The following is a 19,366-nucleotide window of genomic DNA, read 5'->3' as shown; positions in this document are numbered from 1 at the left end:
TTAATTTGGCGGCAGCAGCTCCATGAGAGCGGCCTTGTTGACCTCCGGGATGTGTGATGGGAATTGCACATTGAACTTGATGAGGAGAAGACCACGTTGTCGCGGGTCTGCACTCAGAGGCATTCCCTCGCCGTGGATTGTCTTCACGTTGCCGGGGATGATGACCTCTGATACAACTATGTGCAGCGTACGATTGTCAAGGGTTTTGAGCTCTGTTTGATAGCCACAGAGGGCGTTTCTGAGGGGAACGTTACACGTCACAACAAGATTGTCTCCTTCTCTTAGGAAGTTAGGATGGGGGAGCTCCTTGACAACAAAAACGAGATCCGAAGGTGTGATGTTTGGTGCTTCATCTCCTAGCTCCTTAAACCGGATTTGTGTGCCCTCCGACCAGCCCTGTTTGACGATTATCTCAAGCATCTCCACCTTGGACTCTGACGACCCATCTGCCATCATTACGCGCCTAGTAACTTTGCGAAGCTTCGTGGCCCCGAAGTATAGTTCTTCAAGGGTTAGTTCCAGATCAACGAAAACATCCGGATCCTTACGCTTTTTCTGAGGCCTTGGCCGCCACTTGGTCTCGTTCATGGACGGAAACGTGCCAAAGTCAGTCATCCCCATATCAAATTCAGAGGCAAACGGATCCATGCTTCCAAAGACTTGCTCAAACAGCTTGAAGGCTTCATCTAGATTGGCAAACGGCATGCCAGAAAAGACAACCCGCGGCTGCCCTGACGCTGCCACGCTTCCATCTGGCCCGACCATCCTGATACCCTCTTCTCCAAAGCGGTCGTACACGGCGCGTTTCTCTGGATCCGATAGTATACGATATGCCTCTGAAATCTCTTTGAACCGAGCCTCTGCCTCCTGGCGATTGTCACGGTTTTTGTCGGGGTGCCAGCGCAGGGCTTGCTTACGGTATGCCCGCTTGATGGCGTCCGGGGCTGCCGTATGAGGGACTCCTAGCACCTCATAGAAACTCCTACCCATACTTTTTTGAAATTTTTTTGAAATTATGGAGGCGTGCTCTAATCCCAAAAGATAGGAATCAACACTTTGCGAGTTTACAACGGCTACGGGTTCTCTTTGAAAGAAGTGCTAACATGCTCTTCTGGATACCGAGTTAGGAGGTCAATCACAGGCCTTTGCTTGAATCTGATAGCATGAGACAGGGCGGTTCTTCCAGCATTATCAACGATTCCCTTTTCGTGTTCAGCTAAGATCTCTACTGCCGATATAAACCCCTTCTTCACAGCGATCATTAAGGCCGTCATCCCGGACTGGTTTTTCAGCTTGCACTCGTACCCGGCCAGAAGGGCTACCAGCTCTGCTGAGCCTCCTTCAGCAGCTAGCATAAGTGCTGACTTTCCGCTCTTATCGCGCTTCCCGGCTTCAACAGCCAGTAATTCCTTAGCGGCTGCCAGTTGGGCGTTCTTGGTCGCATACATTAGGGCTGTTCGCCCACAGTTGCATCTCTTGTTTGCTTCTAACGGCAAAAGTAGCCTCACTGCGTCCAAATTCCCACACTCTGCAGCAATCATCAATGCCGTCATCCCAGAAGCGTTCTTGGCTCCAAAGCCTTGGCTATTTTCTATAAGTTCCCTGAGACCCTCCTTATTGCCTCTACGAACAGACTGCATTAGCTGCGTTTCCCCAGTGAAGTGAGTAGGTCCGCTCTTAGTGAGTACACTCGAGCTGGCAAGGGGTCTGATATCTGTCAGCTCATGAGACGAGGACTTCTGAAGTTCTCTTATCTTGAGAATAGACAAAATGTGAGTCTGCCTGTCAAAACATGTCATCTGGAACAGCTCCTCAGCCGTAAGTCGCTCCAAAGGATCGAGCACAAGAAGATGCCCTATTATAAGGCGAAGATCAGGATCATAGATATCGCCAAGGGGGGCTTTCCAGTCCTTGGTAAAGACGTCCTCTGGGTTCCTCCCCGCAAGGAAGTCGGGCCTTTTTCCCGTGGTCAATTCGTAAATGATCACCCCAAGGCTCCACATATCAGCTGATGTGGCATACATCTTACTTATTAGTGCTTCTGGAGAAGAGTAGCATGGGGTAGCAACCGACGACATGCTGATGTTAGCAACGCCCTCAATACAGAGCCCAAAGTCTGCAATAGCAACCTCTGTCTCAGTACTATTGACGAGGATATTTGTTGGCTTCAGATCTCTGTGGATGATTGCGGGGAGTGGCTTACCCGTGCTGTCTGTCTTGTCTGGGCTATGGAGGTAGGCGAGACCCGATGCTAGCTGGTTGACAATGATAAAGATTTTCTCAGGGGACAAAGACTTATCAGAGCGAATAGCGGTTTTTATGAGTTGATCGAGCGACTTTGGATAGTATTTCATCACCACAAAGAAAAACTGATCTGTCTTCTCAATAGCCTCATATTTGACAATGTTGGGGTGCTCCATGCGTGGAAGAACCCGTGCTTCTATCTCCAGCGCGGTAAGAGCACTAGGCCGGAGGCCCCTGATGGGCGTCTCCTTTACCACCTTGTGTGGCGAACTTTTCAAAGAATATACTGTCCCGTAGCTTCCTTCTCCAACAGGCCGCCCTATGTCTCTCAATAAGCCATCCAATGAGCGCATCTCCGAGTCCTCGTGTTCTATGTCGCTCATTGGATTAACGGTTTAACATTTTTTAAAAATAAATGTTAGTAAATCTTTCTACAGAAGAGATTGCAAAAGGTTAGTACACCCTGCGAAAGGTCGGATAGTGGACTGTTTGCAGCCAGCGCTCCACGGGTTCAGTACCAAGCCACTGCTACCAAACGAGTTTTTATTAATTGATCACAAGGTCACTAGACCTGGAGTCACTGCATCTAGCAAAGTGCAGCCAGACTCACCACCTCCGGCTTCATCTGTGGGGGAGAAGGCACTGGGATAAAGGAATGAGTACTTTGCCAGATAGTACTTTGTCAAATGGCACAGTGGATATCTGCTATACACTGCAACACATTAAAGCAGCCTTTCCTTTGGATCGTGGCCTATATGCTTGTAGGCCTTCCCTGGCCTTGAAAGTGGGGCGGTTGGGACGAAAAGAATACTGTTACTGTGCGTCTTAGTATGAGGTTCTGTCAGTCTGTCTAGTACACTGGTTCCATTTCTTTTGATGTCAATCTTATACTGGGCCTTAATGGAAATGGCCTTCTCTTGCGTGGTAGATAATGATGGTTTAAAGGTGCATTCCTTCAGTGTTTCTTGCTCAGCCAGTCTTTGGAGGCGATCTAGTTTTGTTTTCTGTGCTGTTGGTGCATTAACTGTCAACCTTTGGATAACGTGGTCTTTGGTATCTAACTGTTTTGAGTAGCTAAGAATTGCAGGCTTAAAGGTACATTCCTCTGGGAGCTCTTCCTGAAGGCGCTTCTGCTCTAATTGGTTCCGTTCCATACGAGCGTGTTGTTCTAGTGCCTGCCTGTATAGCCGCTCTGAGGCAGAATTTGGCCGAGTGGACACCTTACATTTTGCAACCTGTTGTTCTGTGGTCTGCTCTGACAGTGCCTGCCGTTTCTTCATGGATGACACTCCAGAATTGTACAGTCTGGTAAACACCTCTGACCTGCAATGACCTGCAGAAGCTAGGCCCTTCCCAGTGGAATGCTGCTGCAGATGTGTACAAAAGCTGAGTGAATCGGTATGCTCATTGATCCGGGATAGTTGATGGGAGAAAGGACGAGAAAGACGAGTAGATGCCTCATTCATGCTTTCTACAGTGCGCTTCGGCTTTTCAACGGTGTGATCAGGGATCCGCTCCAAGGCCTCCTGGATGAACGCTGTCAGTGGCTTCACATAGGATTGGCTGATACACCGCTCCGCAACAAAGAGCCGCGCCAAAGCTTCAGGGTCGTCACCTTCTTCTATGTGTATAGTTCCCAGCGACCCGTCGGGGAGCTCTATCTCAATGTCCAGTTTCTTGGGCATTGCTGCCAGGGGAGCAAGCTGCAGTTGTAAAGGAAAAATTAAAAACCGCGCCAAATCCTGAATGTTTACTAGCAGAAGCAAGCGCGACTCCTGCTATATAGGTAAGTCGGATGTCCCTCCGCACCTCGGGCCGGGGTATTATAATACAGACACTAGCACACTCCGTCGCTCTGCGTATACTGGTCAAGCCCCCTTTCAGACAACAGCAGTTAATGACAACACGTTTGATCAAGAAGTTAAGCGAGGAGCGTTTGTACCTGCGCCTGGAGCTTATGACGCATACACTACTCCAGTATACATTAGAGGCGCAATCCAGGAACACAGCGCCTTTGCCAGCACAGTTCCTCGATTTAAAGATGTACAGAACGATGTCCCGGGTCCTTCTCAGTACACGAACATCCAGCCAAATCTATCAAAGGCTGGCCACACAGACAACATTAGGAGAAAGAAAATTCAGCTTCAAAAGTCTCTAAAAGCCAAGGCAGAGCATCGACACAATGCCGATCTTAGTGCAGCAGTGCAATCCATTCCTTACAAGGCAAGACTGCCAGAAAAGCCCATAGCAAGGACGGGGAGAGACGCATGGATAGTGGACACCGCTATGAGCATGGTTGAAAACCCCGGACCAGGGGCGTATATAGAGCGTGAGGACTTTGTTCCTGTAGCGCCGAGCGTATCAAAGAAAGGACACAATGCCTCCACTGCCCTTATTCCCGTCGGAGGTGCGTCTAGCTCCATTGCTAAACCAGGGTTTCTACCGAAAATGAAAAAGATGCGTTCATTCCCTTATGCAGGAACGAACTGGGTGCGAGCAAAGGGAAGGGAGCCACTTTTCGGTGGAGATCCAAGCATACAAGTGGGGCCAGGAGACTACGACACATCTATCAAGAACATATTGCAATCTGCAGATCTTACAAAGCCGTCACCTGCATTTGCAAGTGCAGTAGACAGATTTTCTATCAAGTATGACAAGGACATGCTCGAGATAGCCCCAAACACATACAAGGTGGAGGACGTTGGATCCATTTCACAGAGGCAGAATGAACTACGGCAACAGGCAGAATTAAGACAGGAAGTAAAGAAGTCTCTACAAAAGGCTATAAAGCTCTCTGAGAAGCTGCATCCGTCTGTGTCTGCGGTAGGGGATGGTGCTGGGGGCAACAAAGCGATGGCAGAGTTCCTGAGGGGTGTGAAGAATGCAGAGAAGTTGCCACCTTTTCTATCCATGGAGGAGAAGACTAGAGTAGCAAACCCCCCTGTCGGACAGTATAGTGTACCACCTTCCAAGTTCGACAAAATAGCGTCCCAGAACAACGTCACGGCATTTGCTGACAACGATATATCTATGCTTGCAGTTAACCGGCTTGCGCTCAGACAGACATTTGGGGTGCAGAAGTGGCCAGAAACAGCGAGTAGCATTCCAGAGAAGGTGATAGTGGACGGCGAAGCAGAGGAGATCGAGGAGAGACCGCCACCATACAGAATTGGTAATGTGGATAATCTCAGCGCAATAAGGGCTGGTGTGTCTAACGCGGCCAATGTGGCTAGCTTTTCGAAGGCAGTTGACAGAGATAAGGTGAGTGAAGTGTGTAAGCTGGGTCGGGACAGAGAGCACCTTGGTCCGGGGTCCTATAATGATACCCAGAGCTTCTCGGCGATATCAAAGAAGCATGATTTCTCAACGACGCTATCTGGTCCGTTTGCATCGACTGTTCCCCGGAATACCATCCACAAGGACGCAGAGCAGAGGCAGCGTGAGGAGACACTGGCAGCTGAAAACCAACAACGGTTTGCTGAAATCAACACTGAGAAGAGGTCAATGGGTGGTGCCGAGACCGCAGTCAGCTTTGCAAAGGCTCGTTATGATGGTGCAACCGACATGGAGGGTCGGCCCAAAAAGATGTACAACAATAGCGGTACAGACAGGAATACTTCGGAAATCATTATGGCTCAGTACGACATGTCGATTCCAGGGGTTGCTGTATACAATACAGCAACTGAAAGACGACAGAATGCTGCTAAGCTGTATACGCACGACAGAATTAAGAGTAGCACAACTCTCCCCGAGTCCTTGCGTCCTGAGATAGCAGGCCCATCGGCAACGAAAGCGGCGCGGGTGCTGCTCGAAGATCGGATGTGGACTGCACCCGGGCCAGGGTATTATTCTAATGAGAGTACGTTGGTAAAGAGGAGCTTCAACGTTTTAGCAGAAGATAATATGTAAATAGTCCGTTCAGTGAGGCCTGTAACGATGATGCAGTCTATAACTATCAGCTCAATGCCCTTTCAGCGGTCCCATCTTAGAGGAGCCTTCTTGAACGCTAGACCCCGGCCACATATTTAGGTCCATCTCGCCGTCCATCAACTGCTCAAACGCTGTCTTCCCTCTTCTGATAATAACTGGGGAGTCATTGGTCTGTGGCGTAGTAGGCATGGCGGAAGGCCGACGGTTACGTAGCAACTGCTGCTGCTGCTCTTCACAATCATCTATTATTGCACGAATAAGGCCCCTCTGGAGGAAATGCCCACCAGGAACTGTTTCCGCATCCAGTTCTTGGAATGTTCGTGCACGTATCCTGTGGTCTCTTCCAGAACGCTTGGCTGGACCTGTATAAGCATGAGAAGAAGAAGTCACGGAGGAACGGGTGTTGGACACCTGCTTAGATTTTGGTGGCGGTGCCACAGGAGAAGCTGGCTGCTGGGGCTTGTTAGATGGGAGGTCATAGTTTAGCGAAAAGAAGGATGTTATGGGTGTCGTGCATAACGGACATTTCCGGTCATGTAATAGATTGTTGCAAAGCTCACAGATGGAGAGATGTCTGCACGGAAGATACACAATCGATGGCAGAGAGTCTAGACAGATGGCACAGCTGCCTTCATCGAGATCGATTGCCAGAAGGTCGTCAAGTTCAAGAAGACAGTCAGATAACACAGTGTCAACATACGCCGACGAGCCAGTGAGATTCTCCATAATCAAGGCGCAAAACCTATCAAAGAACGAGAGAAGCGCAGGCATCTCTGCATGTATTTTCCGATATGCAATTACAGTTCGCCGCTTTATCTTCTTGACATCAATAGCACCTCCCGTGATAATAAAGTAGTGCTTCAATGTATTGAGTATGGGAGTGTAATGTGGTATGTTTCCGTAAGTCAATGCTGTTGCACCCTGCTTGGTTGTAAGAGAGCTCTCGCTAGCCAACAGTAATGTAACTATTTCCACATTGTTCTTATCACCTGCTATCATGAGAGCAGTGACTCCTTGCTTATCTTGTTGGCCAGCTTCATAGGTTGCAAGCAGCTTGGCACACTCCATGTTCCCCGCATTCGCAGCATACATAAGAGCCGTGCGCCCGCGTTTATCTTGACGGTTTGTCTCTGCTTTGAGGAGGCACTCGACTGATTGTGTACACCCTGCACGAGCCGCACGCATCAGGGATGTCGTGCCATTTTTGTCGCAGAGCCCTGCCTCCTTGCTCTTCAAAAGCTGAACAACTAAATAGTTCTTCTCTCTACAAGCAAACGCTAAGGCTGTCCACCCATTTCGTGTTTGCAGCCCCGCCTCTTTCTCCAGAAGTAGTCTGCATGTCGCCAAGTCACCGCCTTGTGCAGCAACCATGAGAGCAGAGACCCCTTCCACGGTCTGAACGCGTGCCTCCTTCTGGAGGAGAAGCCGCACAATGTCAGAATGCCCGCACAACGCGGCTGACATGAGTGCTGTGCCATGGGATCGGTCTGTCAATGTGGACTCGTGGGGAATTAGCTCTTGCACACATGCTAGATGACCTCCTCGTGCTGCTAGCATCAGTGCTGTGACACCGTTACCATCTTGCATCCGGGCTTCGTGGCCGAGCAAGCCCTTAACTATTTGTAAATGCCCTCTTTCGGCGGCGAACATTAGGGCTGTGCAGCCCATATTGTCTGTGCACCCCGCTTGCAGGGGAAGCAGGAGCTTACAGGCTGCATCATTACCGAGAAAGGCTGCGTGCATTAAAGCTGTTTGGCCTTCTGCATCTCGCTGTACTCCGCTTTTGTTAATCAGCGTTTTTAAAGTGACCAGGTCGTTGTGCCGGATGGCTTCCAAAATGCCGGCAAACGATGGACGATTAGCGATCGGATTGGCCTTTTTCATTATTCATTAAAAGCTTTTGACACTGAAGCCACGGCTCTCATGGAGCAGCCCAGCTTTTCCTCTGGGCAGATTATTGGCATTGAATGCTACCACTTTAGAGGTGTTGGACACGCCAGAGTATACGCCCTCCCTACCGTCAACTATTTTGTCGCCCCTAATGGCTTTGGTAAGACCACGCTCCTCTATGCGGTGGCGCTTTGTCTAGGATCGCGGCATCCAGATCTGTGCGATACAGACTCATTGATACAAGAGCATCAGTTATTTTCATGTGCTTTGGTGACCATCTGCAATGTTAGCAAGCTATCAGTGCCAGACGCCCACAATCTGTTTACCAAAGTTACCGACGTGTTTTGCCACAAGACACACAATTATGTACTGAGTAGATTGACGCATGAATCTATTTATACTGTACACGTACTATTGAAAAGAGGCAAGCACGTGCAATTCTACGCAAATGGGAGGGCAATTACGCAAGATAAGCTATGCAGAGACATAAGAAAGAACTTTGAAATCCAGGTAGACAACCCTTTCCAATCGATGATGCAATCTGATGCTCAGAGACTAACTCTGATGACACCCAGCGAGCGATTAATTAAGTTCCTTGATCTTATTTTCCCCGATCTGACCAATACACTGGAAAGCCTTCAGCCACAGGCCATGTCCTTAATGAGTTTCTGCCGAGCCGCACGCGAAACCTTTGAGACCTCCTACATTAGTAAGCACGACGACTTTCTAAAAATGGTACAGAATGCAATGAAGATTATAGAGCTAGGATCCTTGAAGCAAACCGTCAATTTAGGCCGGCAGGCTTTGTTAGTGTTAGAATTTCTAGAAGTCAACACAGAGCGAACCAAGACACTGCATGAATACAAGAAACTAGTGAGCGACATGCAATCAAAGGAAGAGCCACTAATTACCCTGAAGAGAGACATTGAGAAGACCCAGCTTGAAGTACAACGGGTAACAGAAGAGATGGAGAGGAGGTTTACTGTCATGAAAAGTTCCATAGTTTCGCTAGAGCGGTTATCTCGAACTATTACAGCAAATTCAAAGCGGCTTCTTGACCTCCAATCAGCATATGAAGCAGCTATCACCCAAAAACAAAGCCAATCTGATGAGGATCACCTCGCTCTACAACAGCGAATCAATTCGCTGAATGACCAGATTCACGAGTATGAAACCTCCATCAGCGAACTCGAAGCAAAGAGGTCAGAGGCGTCAGTAGCACTATGCAACATGAACTTTGAAGCATCATCACTATATGCGTCGACCGAATATAAGGATGCGATGGTCAGACATCAGCAGATAGAAGATGAACGAGAACAGCGAGAGCAGCTGGTGCTTCAATGTAGGAGTCTGCCCCATTATAGCTGGCTTGCAGATATCTACCAGGCCTCTCTTGAGTTAGAGCTTGATAGCTCAATGCGATATTTTTTATTTGTTCCCATAGCAAAGTGGATAGGCATAAAATCGGATACGCCAATTCCTTTTAATATTGTTAAGTTCATGCTTCAATCCGCCCTCGGCCAATCCTTGTATACTGTACTAACCAACTCAATAGAACACCAATCAAACCTTAGTAGGAGATTTGATCAGTACAGGGATAGAGGCGGCGCAACCACCATCGAGCTCCTTCAAGATTATCTCGAGATGGATTACCAAGAAGCATACAATCGCGCTAATCGAGAGCTGGAAAACCAATATGCTTCACTAAAGACTAAGACCATCAACACGGCGGGTATTAGAACTCTTTCGGCGTCGGGGTCCTCAGTACAAGCATCCGCCATGGCTAACATCGCGTTTCTAATAGATTGCCTAGATGGAAACCCCATCGTACTGAATCACTTTTTCCAGAAGCTAAGTGTCGCAGTGTATGTCCAATCTTCATCAGGGTCCAAGCTAACAAATGCTGAGATCATCCGATTCATGGAGTCTAATGTGGGCACCTTCAACATCTTATGTCATGATGGAATGCTGCATATCGGGACGTCTAATAACCAGAGGCAGCTCCTGGCCCGCACGTCGTACGGTCTTGACCCTACTAGGGCATATGCTGAATGTGTTCAAGGCTATGCAGAACAAATGAGATATCCACGGTTTATGCACAAGATTCTAGAAGACAAGAGAGCCGTTGAAAAGGAGGTCAAAGAGCTGCAGGACTCGTACAGCGATAGCATTCAGGCAGCGAGATCACGCATGGAGGAGCTTAAGTTATTTATGAACCAAAGCAGAGTCAAGCTAACTGAGACTAATCAATTGCTGCGTGAGTGTCGCTCGGAGCTCAACACCCTAGATGCCAGGATGAAAACTTATAAAGTCGTCACAGAACAAGACATCCTTGCCGCCGAAAATGCATACACAGATATGTCCAACTTACTGAGCACGTCGGCCATTTCTGCACTGGCCCAGAGTAAAGCAAGGCTCGCTGATATTCAAGTTCTTATACCTCTTGCCACACAGGTCAAAGACCTCCACAAAAGGGGGAATGATCTTAATATCAGTTTGACATCTGCGCAAGATGAGCATCAATTAGCACAAAAGCGGGCCAGTGTCTTTAGAGAGAATACGTTAGGCAATATCGAGGACGTATTTAGGGTCAGAAAGAGCCGCATACTATCAATCCTAAAGGTACTCTGTCCAGACATGGCACCTGACCCTCCCCTTGAAAGTCCTTGCGACTCTTCGTCGCTGGAAACAACAGTTCCATATCTTTTAACACACAGAGAATTTGCCAAAGAGTTGACAAAGCACGTTGCGTCTGCAAAGCTACAGGCTTCGGCAATGGACCTTACCAGCCCATATACCGTGGATTTAACATGTTTCAAAGCCTTTGTCAATAATCTGGAGAACAGGTTTAAGTTGCAGCAATCCAAGCAAGACCAATCGATCAAAGATACCTTTCTAACGGAAAAGAAAAAGTTTTGCGACTTTCTAAGTGACAGGTTTGCGTCAAATGCGTATATACTTGTCCACCTTTTCCGTTTGCTTGAGGTGATCCGCACAGTTCAAGATAGCGTAGCTGAGGTGATAGCAGAGGTGAGCAAACGATTTGGAGATAACATAAGGGAGTTCGGAATCTCCGGAGAGGCAGTACTCACGGGTCTTTTTACCTCAGACAGAAGGAGAAATGCATCCGTAGTCTCACCAGAGTTTGACGCAGCACATGCGCTTCTTAAGGAGTACGATGGGGACCATCGACGCTGCTTTGAAATGGATAAGTTCACCGCCTTCCTGATAGAGAATCCTTCCTTAAAAGCAGTATCCATTTCATCTACTAGTAATACATTAGAAATAGATTCATATACTGCACTAGTGTTGAATGGCCAGAAAACCGGGGACGAGGGCAACGACTCAGAAAGCAGCACAGCAGCGTCAGAAAATTCTATTGCTAACACTGAGCCAGCGGAGCCTAGCGCTAAGAGGACGGCCAGCTACGTTCAGCGAAAAGCTAGTGAAGATGGCTCTATTCTTATGTTAAAGCTGGAGCCTTTTCTCGACAAGTTGAAGCAAGCATCATACCTTGACCTCGATGTATCCGACGAGTCTTCCGACAGTGATACACACCATCACAAGCAAGATACCCGAGCGAGTCGAGCGAGCGATGCATCAGTAGATATGTTCTCAAGGAAGTATCAAAAGAGCAAGCACATTTTATCTGCCAGAGTATCTTTGTCTACCTTCTTGACAAACGAAGTCCAGGAGAGCCAGCTCATTGCCCTGTCAAAGGCATTCAAACCCGTAGTCAAGGAGCCCCAAATCCAAGCCATAGTACCGCTTATGACTTCCCTAAAGCCAGGCCTAGAGCTCAGGACGCAGTTCGTTGCCAACGAAACACTAACAGGCATCACTCTTTCTGGCGGAGAGAGCTCGGTGGTAGCTCTCTGTCTTGTCAATTCACTATATGGCCAGAAGGCACTGAGCTCCATCAGGTTCAGGCTCGTAGATGAGATAAACCAGGGCCTCGACGATAAGTTCGAGAAGGTAGCTCACGACATGCTTTGTTCGCTTCACAATGATCAAATCCAGTACTTCGTAGGCTCTCCAAAGCTCCCATCTTATCTCACATTCGAAGACCCGCGAATACGCGTGCACATCATAATCCGCCGGCCGCTCCTGGCGGGGTCACCAGGTTCTGCTGGCACAGCATATGAGCGTAATGGAGACGCTACACTAGAAACTCTCTGCACTGAGGAGCTCTATTAGCAGACTTGCGACGAGCGTCACACGAGGGTTGCATTCACCGTTCCCTTTATGATATTATCAATTTCTTCAAATGACTCATTAGGCGCACCCCTCTTTATCAAATCTATCAACATTATGACCTCCTCAATAGAGATAATGTCAGTAAGATAAACTAGGTAGTTACAATTGGCATATACCTCACTCAGCTTCTGTGACTTATGGATAGAGATATAGCTGGCGACGTCGTGCAGAGTCGGTGGGCAGGGACTCCCCAGGCTCGGAAAGTCTGATGAGCATATCTTGGTCTTCATCGTGGTGATGATATCCTTGTGTGTCGTGACAGCCACGGGAACAAGAAAACATACAGCATCCACCAACTCAGATGCCTTAAGTTCAAAGATCTGCTTTTCACTGAAGCGAACAAAGTTGCCAGGGTCCTCCACCTTGTTTTCGACGAGGATGTTGTTACGCGCGAGGTTCACAAGCTGTCGCGATGCTGCAAAAGCGTCGAGAACTAACTCTTTGCGGGTCTTGTCGATACAGCCGCGCAAGTTTGTCATAAACTTGGCGTGCTCAGCGCCACGGGCCTCTAACTTTGCCGTCCGCACAGCAAGCGAGCCTATCTCGGCTCCAGACAGGATAAAGCCGCGATCGTTAAAATGGGTGAAGGTGTGGCCCATGTTTATTAAGCCAAATGCATTGGCAATTTTCTCAGCCGCTTTATTCTTTGCTTTGCTGCACGGGTCCGACAGTACAACGACGGTCCCAGCTATGCACTCCTGAGGTGGGATGTAGATCCACTCTATGAACACGTTAGCCTCGAGCCTGTTAGCCTCCGAAAGGTATTCATAGCGGCCGTACATGACTCCGTAAAAGTTCCGGTTATACATTGATTCCTCCACCAGCTTGCGCACCTCCATCATCTGCGTTTCCGACACAGAAAGGCACGCAACCAGCGCCTTTTTCTGGCGCTCAATATTCAGCTGGAACTTGGTTATGTTATCTTTAAGGTGCTGGATATTATTCACGCTCTGATAGCTTTGTAGGCCCTTTCGAGGACTGTGCGTCCCCGACTTCGAATCCGGAGATGTAGACCACGGATCGAAGGCTGCCGCTGCCGCATCCATAGCGTCAGTTTCGCTGGCCCTGATGTGCTCATTCATCTGGAGGTCCTCGCGAGTCTTCCCTATGTACTTGAGAAACGCATCCTCCCACTCCATGTAGCAGCGTGTGCATCGCATGGTAGAGTCGTGTGTACAGTGCTTCCCTTTTGTTGGGGGACGAGGGAGATCCTTAAGAGACATGATGTTGCGGAACAAGGCCTCCGGGCTTACGCTATCACTGTCACTGTCACTATCGCTCCCCAAATCTCGCTCCATCTTCAAATATAAAAGGGCGCCATGCTGCAGAGATGAGTGCTTAGATAATAGGTCTGCTGAATGGATGTCGTGGGAATAAACCAGGTTAGTATACTTGACGTCAAAGTACAGAGCGTTTGCAACGTCCTTCAAGGACAGCGAAAGCATATTGCTGATCTCGCGGAAGAGGTCTTTCACAGTAGCAGTGCTCTCCATATTTGCCCTTATTTGGCCCTCGGGAGTTTGAATGCGGATTACAACCATGGTCCTGCCACCCTTTTAATTTTTAAATTCTCAGATCAATTCCCAGCTCAGTTTCCAACTCAGCTGTCTTGTGGCAGTTTCTGGCGACATCTTATCCTTAGTACACATTTACTTTACCTTATAAGCAATAGCCGGTTTAGAAATTTTAGAATTAGTTGGCATCTGGCCCCTTGCATTCGTCTTAAGTATTAGGGTTCTTTGGTTACGTTTGACTTTTAATAAGTTAAGCTCGCAAAACCTCCCGCTTATGTAAAACCAAACAACTGGCTTCTTAGGGCTGAGACAGGCTGCAGGCGGAAGCCCCTCAATGTAGACCTTTTCATTGCGATAGACCGTGCTACATTCTTTGTTTGAGGTCAGTATGTACTGCCCATATGTGCTTATCGGAGTGCTCAGTTTCAAATTTTTTCCTGTTGATGAGATTGTGAAGCGATACTCTCCGCCTGCATGCCCTAGTCCGAAGCGTTGGGGATAAGCAGTCGTTTTTACAAACTCTGTTTCGTATGTAATTAGGTCCATAATATACATTTCGTAATTGGGCATGACAATATATAGGCGTGTTTGATCGGTTTCGAAATAGCTTCCCAGCACAACCGATCCACGGAGGCGCTGACTCACCACCCTATCAAGGGAGTACGGAGCCGTAAAAGTGTTTCCGTGCACGCTCTTGTTTATGCGATATATGTTAACGGTGAACTCGGGCTCTATGCTCTTATTAGGGGTCAGCTGGTCCACAGGAGTTCTGACCTCCTCTCTGTCAAGGAAGGAAAGGGTTGCACTTTGGGAAAGAAGGGGACTCTGATTAATCGATAGGGGGACAGTAGACACCAGCCTGTGCTGGTCACTCAGCGATGATACCTCTCCTTTGGACGAGGTCCCGTCCATTGAGGTAGCAACGGGGCTGCCACCTTGCTTACGGGTAGACAGCTTACTATCAAGTGTGTTTCTACACGAGAGCATGTAGTCACGGTCTCTAGCAAGACTCATAGAAGTATAATTCTTTAAGTGTTCAGAGCTCTCCGAATCATCGGAGTCATCGTTCAGCTCCACGCTGGTAAGATCTCCCGCGGTGTTACTGATAACATTCAGTTGGCTAAGGCTTCTGCTTAAGAACCCTGGATCGACATCTTTCTCAGGAATCTGCGCGGTGTCCAGGTCAGAGTCTCTTAGGTCCCCGATAGCCCCATCGTCCATGTTGTCACCGTGATCTGCGAACGTCTTGACCTCGGACTCAGGGTCATTGGCTTGTATATCATGGTCGCTTGTTGCCCGGCTAAGACATGTCTTTGAAGAAGCTTTCCCCGAAGACTTGGCCCTCTTTGCTGGTGGAAGCTTGGTGTAAATGATCGCTATGTAGTCCTGCATCAGTGCAGTGCTGAGCACAAGGTGATCTTGGAACTCATGGAAGATGAGGAGGCGCGGAATGGCCCAGTCACGGAGATAAAGTGACTGGCTCAGCGGGTCAATGGCGCACCACAGCTGCGAGTCGTGAGAAAATGACGAAAGGGCCTGGCGGCGCTCAAACGTGTTGATAACTGTTCCCGTGTTCAGGTTTACCACATTATGGGAGCCGCTAAGCGTTTGCCCGATGATCACACGATCCATGTGCGTTGGAAATAAGGTTGTGTAATAGTTAATGAAATCGTTCCGTCTATCAATGACCATGGATTCGCAAAGCATTTTGACCGCATCTGTCTCCAGCAGTTCTACCAGTGAGAATACATTTGCGTCATCGGAAGCCAATCTGCCGGTTTTTAAGGGAGATTCCATTTTGTAATCTAGAATTTTTCCGCAGTCATTGCTTGAATGTCAGTGCTCGTCGGTCCTTCCACTGCCCGTCCGGTAGCTAGAGTACAGAATATTGATGGCAAGACAGTCAGCCAGTCGCGTCTATTGCTCGAGGATTGCCATCCTGGTAGATTTGGTCTAAGTGTTTTGTATTAATTTCACTTTTAGCAGTAATTTTACACAAATGCTTGGTCCGCGATGGAATTAATTCAATGAGGCCTGTCGCGACGTCCATCCTCCACCGGGCAAAGTGGCGGCCCGACCCGTCACTCAAGCTCCAGAACGGAGACATACATTCTGGGCTCGTCAGTCTGGAGACAATTTCCCATAAGGAGCTTTTTCAGCAGAACCTCTTCGATAAGGCCAAGAGCTCCCCGCAGAAGGCATCTTCTGCAGAGAGCAGTGAGGATTCAAATGCTTTTCAGAGTTTTCCTGAGGATGAGCTGAATGTTATGGCTGATCACAGTTACAAGCAGGAGTTTGTTGATGAAATATGCTCTCTTGCCGACGTTGAGGGCATAGATGAATGGGTTAGACTGGGCCTTCATCCTGTTCTCTGTAAGTATTTGGTGCGAGCAGGATATACCAAGCCCCGCGCCATTCAGACTCAGACAATAAGGGCTGCCCTCCATAACAAGTCCCTTGTCATCGCCGCTGAAACAGGTTCTGGGAAGACCCTTGCATATCTGCTCCCAGCACTTCACAAGGCATTTACCCTGGTGACCAATGCCCTCAAGCGCCCAGACCAGGCCCAGAGGCGAGCCTTGCAGACCCTTATCATTGCACCGACACGCGAGCTGGCCACGCAGATCAATACTGTGATGACAACAATATTTGGGGACATCCAGAAGTGTTTTCGCATAATGTACACCATTGTGGGCGGGATCTCTCCCCAGAAGCAGGAGCGCTTCATACGGGAGCGGCCCCTCATACTAGTGGGCACCCCGGGCCGTTTGTATGACATTTCAAGGTCTAATGCGTTCTTCGCCGACACCAGCTTGATAGACAGACTGGTCATAGATGAGTCAGATAAGATGCTTCAGAAGGGCCGGTTTCATGAGCTCATAGACTTGTGTAGCTCTCTCACAAGCACCGTGGTCGATGGTTGTACAGCAAAAGTCACAATCAGCTCAGCAACTATGAGCCTTCCATCGCTGCTCAGAGAGCGGAATATAAAGTTTTCAGAGCCCGATGAGGAGACAGGGCAGCCATCTAATCAAGGAAGAACATGGAAGGAGAAGAAGTGGGGTTCTCGCAAGGACAACAAATTCGACAGAGCTATTCGCTCATCGAAGAAGGCGCTCGTGCTCGAAATAGCTGATAACGCATCAGTAACCGAAAGCCAGCGGCAGATATACATGTCGTGGTTGAAGGTTCTTAGCAATCTAGGCTTTTCGGGCAGCAAATTGGTCATTGTTGACATATCTCCAGATTGTATCGTTAATAAGGCTGTTTTTGAACTGTGGAATCACGTGTTTGATGAGGCGGAGAAAAGCGTATTAATGGCGTATCTCGTGATCCGATATCGTTACCCCACGATCATCTTTGTAAAGACTATTGATCAGGCTAAGAACTTCACGACCATATTCCAGCTCCTTGGCATCTCCGCGTGGTGTGTACATGCGTCGATGCCTCAGCGTCAGAGATATAAGAATGTGGACAGACTCCGTGACCGTGATGATACCGTTCTAATCACTACAGATGTGTGCGCCCGAGGCCTTGACATTCCCCATGTATCGCTTGTTATTCAGCATTCGGCCCCGGACTCCACCTCCAGTCATATCCACCGGGTTGGTCGTGCAGCACGGGTGGAATCGGGCGCTGACCAGAAGCATGTGGGAATGGCAGTCTCTCTGATTTCTCCAGCTGACAACAGTCGCTTTGTCCAAATCGCATCTGTGTGTGGCTACACCCAGAAGACAATGCCTCCAGCTATTGACATCCAGAGTGACATTCTAAAAAGCATCAAGCACATCTGGCTTGCGGCCTCTAAGGCGGCAGACGCTCTTGTCGAAAACCAGAGCTTTATGAGGAGACAGTCGTACAAGCGTCGCGACGAGAAGAACTTTAATAGTTCCTCGGATGAGTCAGATGGGGACTTTCGAGAATTTACAAATAACCCTGAAGCACAGGCCGTCTCTCAAGAGCTCTCTGAGCAAATAAAGATCTCTAGGGCCCGGTTAGAGTCTCTGCTTTCAAAGCCTCTCAAACCCTTATCGAAGCTGAGAAGACCACCAATGCACTTGGTCGGAGCAGCCACCAAGGTAAAGGAAGACGTTGCCGATCTACTAACAGAGCATCCACGAGAGCTGAAGTTAGGAGGATCTTCAGGCATTTCTTTAGACAGAAGTGAAAAGCGGGCTGTCTCATCTAAGGTTTCTTCTCAGGACATACCGAAGAAAACGAGTGGCGTCGTGAGTAACGTTGCAAGGACAAATAAGAGCACAAAAGGATCCAACAGCAGGAGGGCAATAAAACTATAGGCACTTAATTTGGATTGTCTCTTTCATCTCAGCGAGCTTGTGAAGATCCAGCTCGTAGAAGACTCCGTTGAGGTAGAACCACACAAAGGCAGAGTCTGGCGACACACAGGTCGCTGGTGGGAATCCCTCAATGATAGGCTCTCCATTTTTGTATAAAGTGGACGACTCGCGGTTTGAACTTACCACGTATGTGCCATAGCAGCTTATGGGCACTGAAAGTTTCATGGCTTGTGTGCGCCTTCCAGCCACAGGGACACGGATGCTGTACTCCTTGCCGTATCCTGCGGACAAAACTTCCCAAGGGTATCCATCGGTCGTCTCGCGATACAGTTCGTTTGTTGTGGTGTCGAGAGTAATTAGCTCGTCACTCTGCAGTGCAATGTAGAGCTGTGAGCTGTCTGCATGGTCGAACGCCGTCGATATAATGCCAGATGCAGCGAAGTCTAAGTGTGATTGGCGCACTAGTTCACACTTAGAGACCACCTGCCCGGCATACTTGGTGTGTGCATCTTTACTTTCTAGCTTCCTAAACCGATATATACTGATCGTGAAATTGAGGAGACCTGACTCTGTACTCTTTTCAACACCCGGCCGATTGACCAAATCAGGCAGCCCCTTGCGGGCCCCTTCCTTTGTCAGAGCGTACGCAACGTCGACGCTCGCAATGTGGCCGGTGAAGTTGGCCAGTGACTGGCCATCGCTAGTGAAGGAGCCAGCAACTGAGCTTGTTTCAACGTTGTCTAAGGAGGTAGCTGCATCAGGAAGCGCATGGATTTGCTCAGCGGAGATTCCATCCTTGCCGCGGTGCTTTCTATTGTACGGCACGCTGACGATAGCCACATAGTCCTTGGACAAAGCTATCGAGACAGGAACTCTGTCAGTGAATTCTTGGTATATTAGTAGCTTGGGGGCCTCCCAGTCGCGGATGAAGATGGCATTTTTCGCCGGGTCGATGCTGCACCAAAGCTTGGTGTTGGTGTTTGTGGCAGCAAGGAATTCTTTGCGGCCAAACGTATTGTGGATCTTTCGGGCCTTCATGTCGATGACGTAGTGAGACCCGTCGACAGATCTTGCGATGACTGTATGGGGAGCTCCAGCCGGATACAACGCCGAGAAAAAATGGATAAATTGATTCTCATTGCTTGAGAGGATAAAGCGAGCGATGCGAGTCACCGCCGGAGAGGCAATAATGTTGAAGAGAGAAGCAGACGAGCGGGACATTTGAAAAAACTC

The 19,366-nt window shown here is 48.7% G+C and overlaps 10 protein-coding genes across 10 annotated transcripts; 3 read left to right on the top strand and 7 right to left on the bottom strand.

Moving 5' to 3' along the window:
* On the bottom strand, window positions 1–990 carry GL50803_0017483 (Chaperone protein DnaJ subfamily B; the record flags this gene model as incomplete). The annotated part of the gene is made up of 1 exon (XM_001707212.1): window positions 1–990. One exon carries the CDS (start codon window positions 988–990, stop codon window positions 1–3), a length of 990 nt encoding a protein of 329 aa, XP_001707264.1.
* Window positions 991–1,073: 83 nt separating this feature from the next.
* On the bottom strand, window positions 1,074–2,627 carry GL50803_003546 (Kinase, NEK; the record flags this gene model as incomplete). The annotated part of the gene is made up of 1 exon (XM_001707213.1): window positions 1,074–2,627. The coding sequence occupies one exon, from the start codon at window positions 2,625–2,627 to the stop codon at window positions 1,074–1,076; it is 1,554 nt and encodes a 517-aa protein (XP_001707265.1).
* A 339-nt stretch (window positions 2,628–2,966) lies between these two features.
* GL50803_003549 (uncharacterized protein) lies at window positions 2,967–3,929 on the bottom strand (the record flags this gene model as incomplete). Its single annotated transcript, XM_001707214.1, has 1 exon — window positions 2,967–3,929. The coding sequence occupies one exon, from the start codon at window positions 3,927–3,929 to the stop codon at window positions 2,967–2,969; it is 963 nt and encodes a 320-aa protein (XP_001707266.1).
* A 61-nt stretch (window positions 3,930–3,990) lies between these two features.
* GL50803_0017484 (uncharacterized protein) lies at window positions 3,991–6,153 on the top strand (the record flags this gene model as incomplete). The annotated part of the gene is made up of 1 exon (XM_001707215.1): window positions 3,991–6,153. The coding sequence occupies one exon, from the start codon at window positions 3,991–3,993 to the stop codon at window positions 6,151–6,153; it is 2,163 nt and encodes a 720-aa protein (XP_001707267.1).
* A 51-nt stretch (window positions 6,154–6,204) lies between these two features.
* GL50803_0094662 (Ankyrin repeat protein 2) lies at window positions 6,205–8,058 on the bottom strand (the record flags this gene model as incomplete). The annotated part of the gene is made up of 1 exon (XM_001707216.1): window positions 6,205–8,058. The coding sequence occupies one exon, from the start codon at window positions 8,056–8,058 to the stop codon at window positions 6,205–6,207; it is 1,854 nt and encodes a 617-aa protein (XP_001707268.1).
* Window positions 8,059–8,097: 39 nt separating this feature from the next.
* GL50803_0032879 (RecF/RecN/SMC N terminal domain-containing protein) lies at window positions 8,098–12,261 on the top strand (the record flags this gene model as incomplete). Its single annotated transcript, XM_038046059.1, has 1 exon — window positions 8,098–12,261. The coding sequence occupies one exon, from the start codon at window positions 8,098–8,100 to the stop codon at window positions 12,259–12,261; it is 4,164 nt and encodes a 1,387-aa protein (XP_037901901.1).
* A 17-nt stretch (window positions 12,262–12,278) lies between these two features.
* Window positions 12,279–13,862, bottom strand: GL50803_0094658 (NPL4-like protein; the record flags this gene model as incomplete). Its single annotated transcript, XM_001707218.1, has 1 exon — window positions 12,279–13,862. The coding sequence occupies one exon, from the start codon at window positions 13,860–13,862 to the stop codon at window positions 12,279–12,281; it is 1,584 nt and encodes a 527-aa protein (XP_001707270.1).
* Window positions 13,863–13,970: 108 nt separating this feature from the next.
* On the bottom strand, window positions 13,971–15,632 carry GL50803_003007 (uncharacterized protein; the record flags this gene model as incomplete). Its single annotated transcript, XM_001707221.1, has 1 exon — window positions 13,971–15,632. The coding sequence occupies one exon, from the start codon at window positions 15,630–15,632 to the stop codon at window positions 13,971–13,973; it is 1,662 nt and encodes a 553-aa protein (XP_001707273.1).
* A 230-nt stretch (window positions 15,633–15,862) lies between these two features.
* On the top strand, window positions 15,863–18,133 carry GL50803_0013220 (ATP-dependent RNA helicase; the record flags this gene model as incomplete). The annotated part of the gene is made up of 1 exon (XM_001707222.1): window positions 15,863–18,133. One exon carries the CDS (start codon window positions 15,863–15,865, stop codon window positions 18,131–18,133), a length of 2,271 nt encoding a protein of 756 aa, XP_001707274.1.
* On the bottom strand, window positions 18,128–19,354 carry GL50803_0094654 (uncharacterized protein; the record flags this gene model as incomplete). Its single annotated transcript, XM_001707223.1, has 1 exon — window positions 18,128–19,354. The coding sequence occupies one exon, from the start codon at window positions 19,352–19,354 to the stop codon at window positions 18,128–18,130; it is 1,227 nt and encodes a 408-aa protein (XP_001707275.1).
* Between the last annotated feature and the right edge of the window lie 12 nt (window positions 19,355–19,366).

This window comes from Giardia intestinalis, chromosome 4, assembly GCF_000002435.2.
Source record: "Giardia intestinalis strain WB C6 chromosome 4, whole genome shotgun sequence".
Classification (NCBI taxonomy): Eukaryota; Fornicata; order Diplomonadida; family Hexamitidae; genus Giardia; species Giardia duodenalis.
This window is presented reverse-complemented; position numbering and strand designations above follow the sequence as displayed.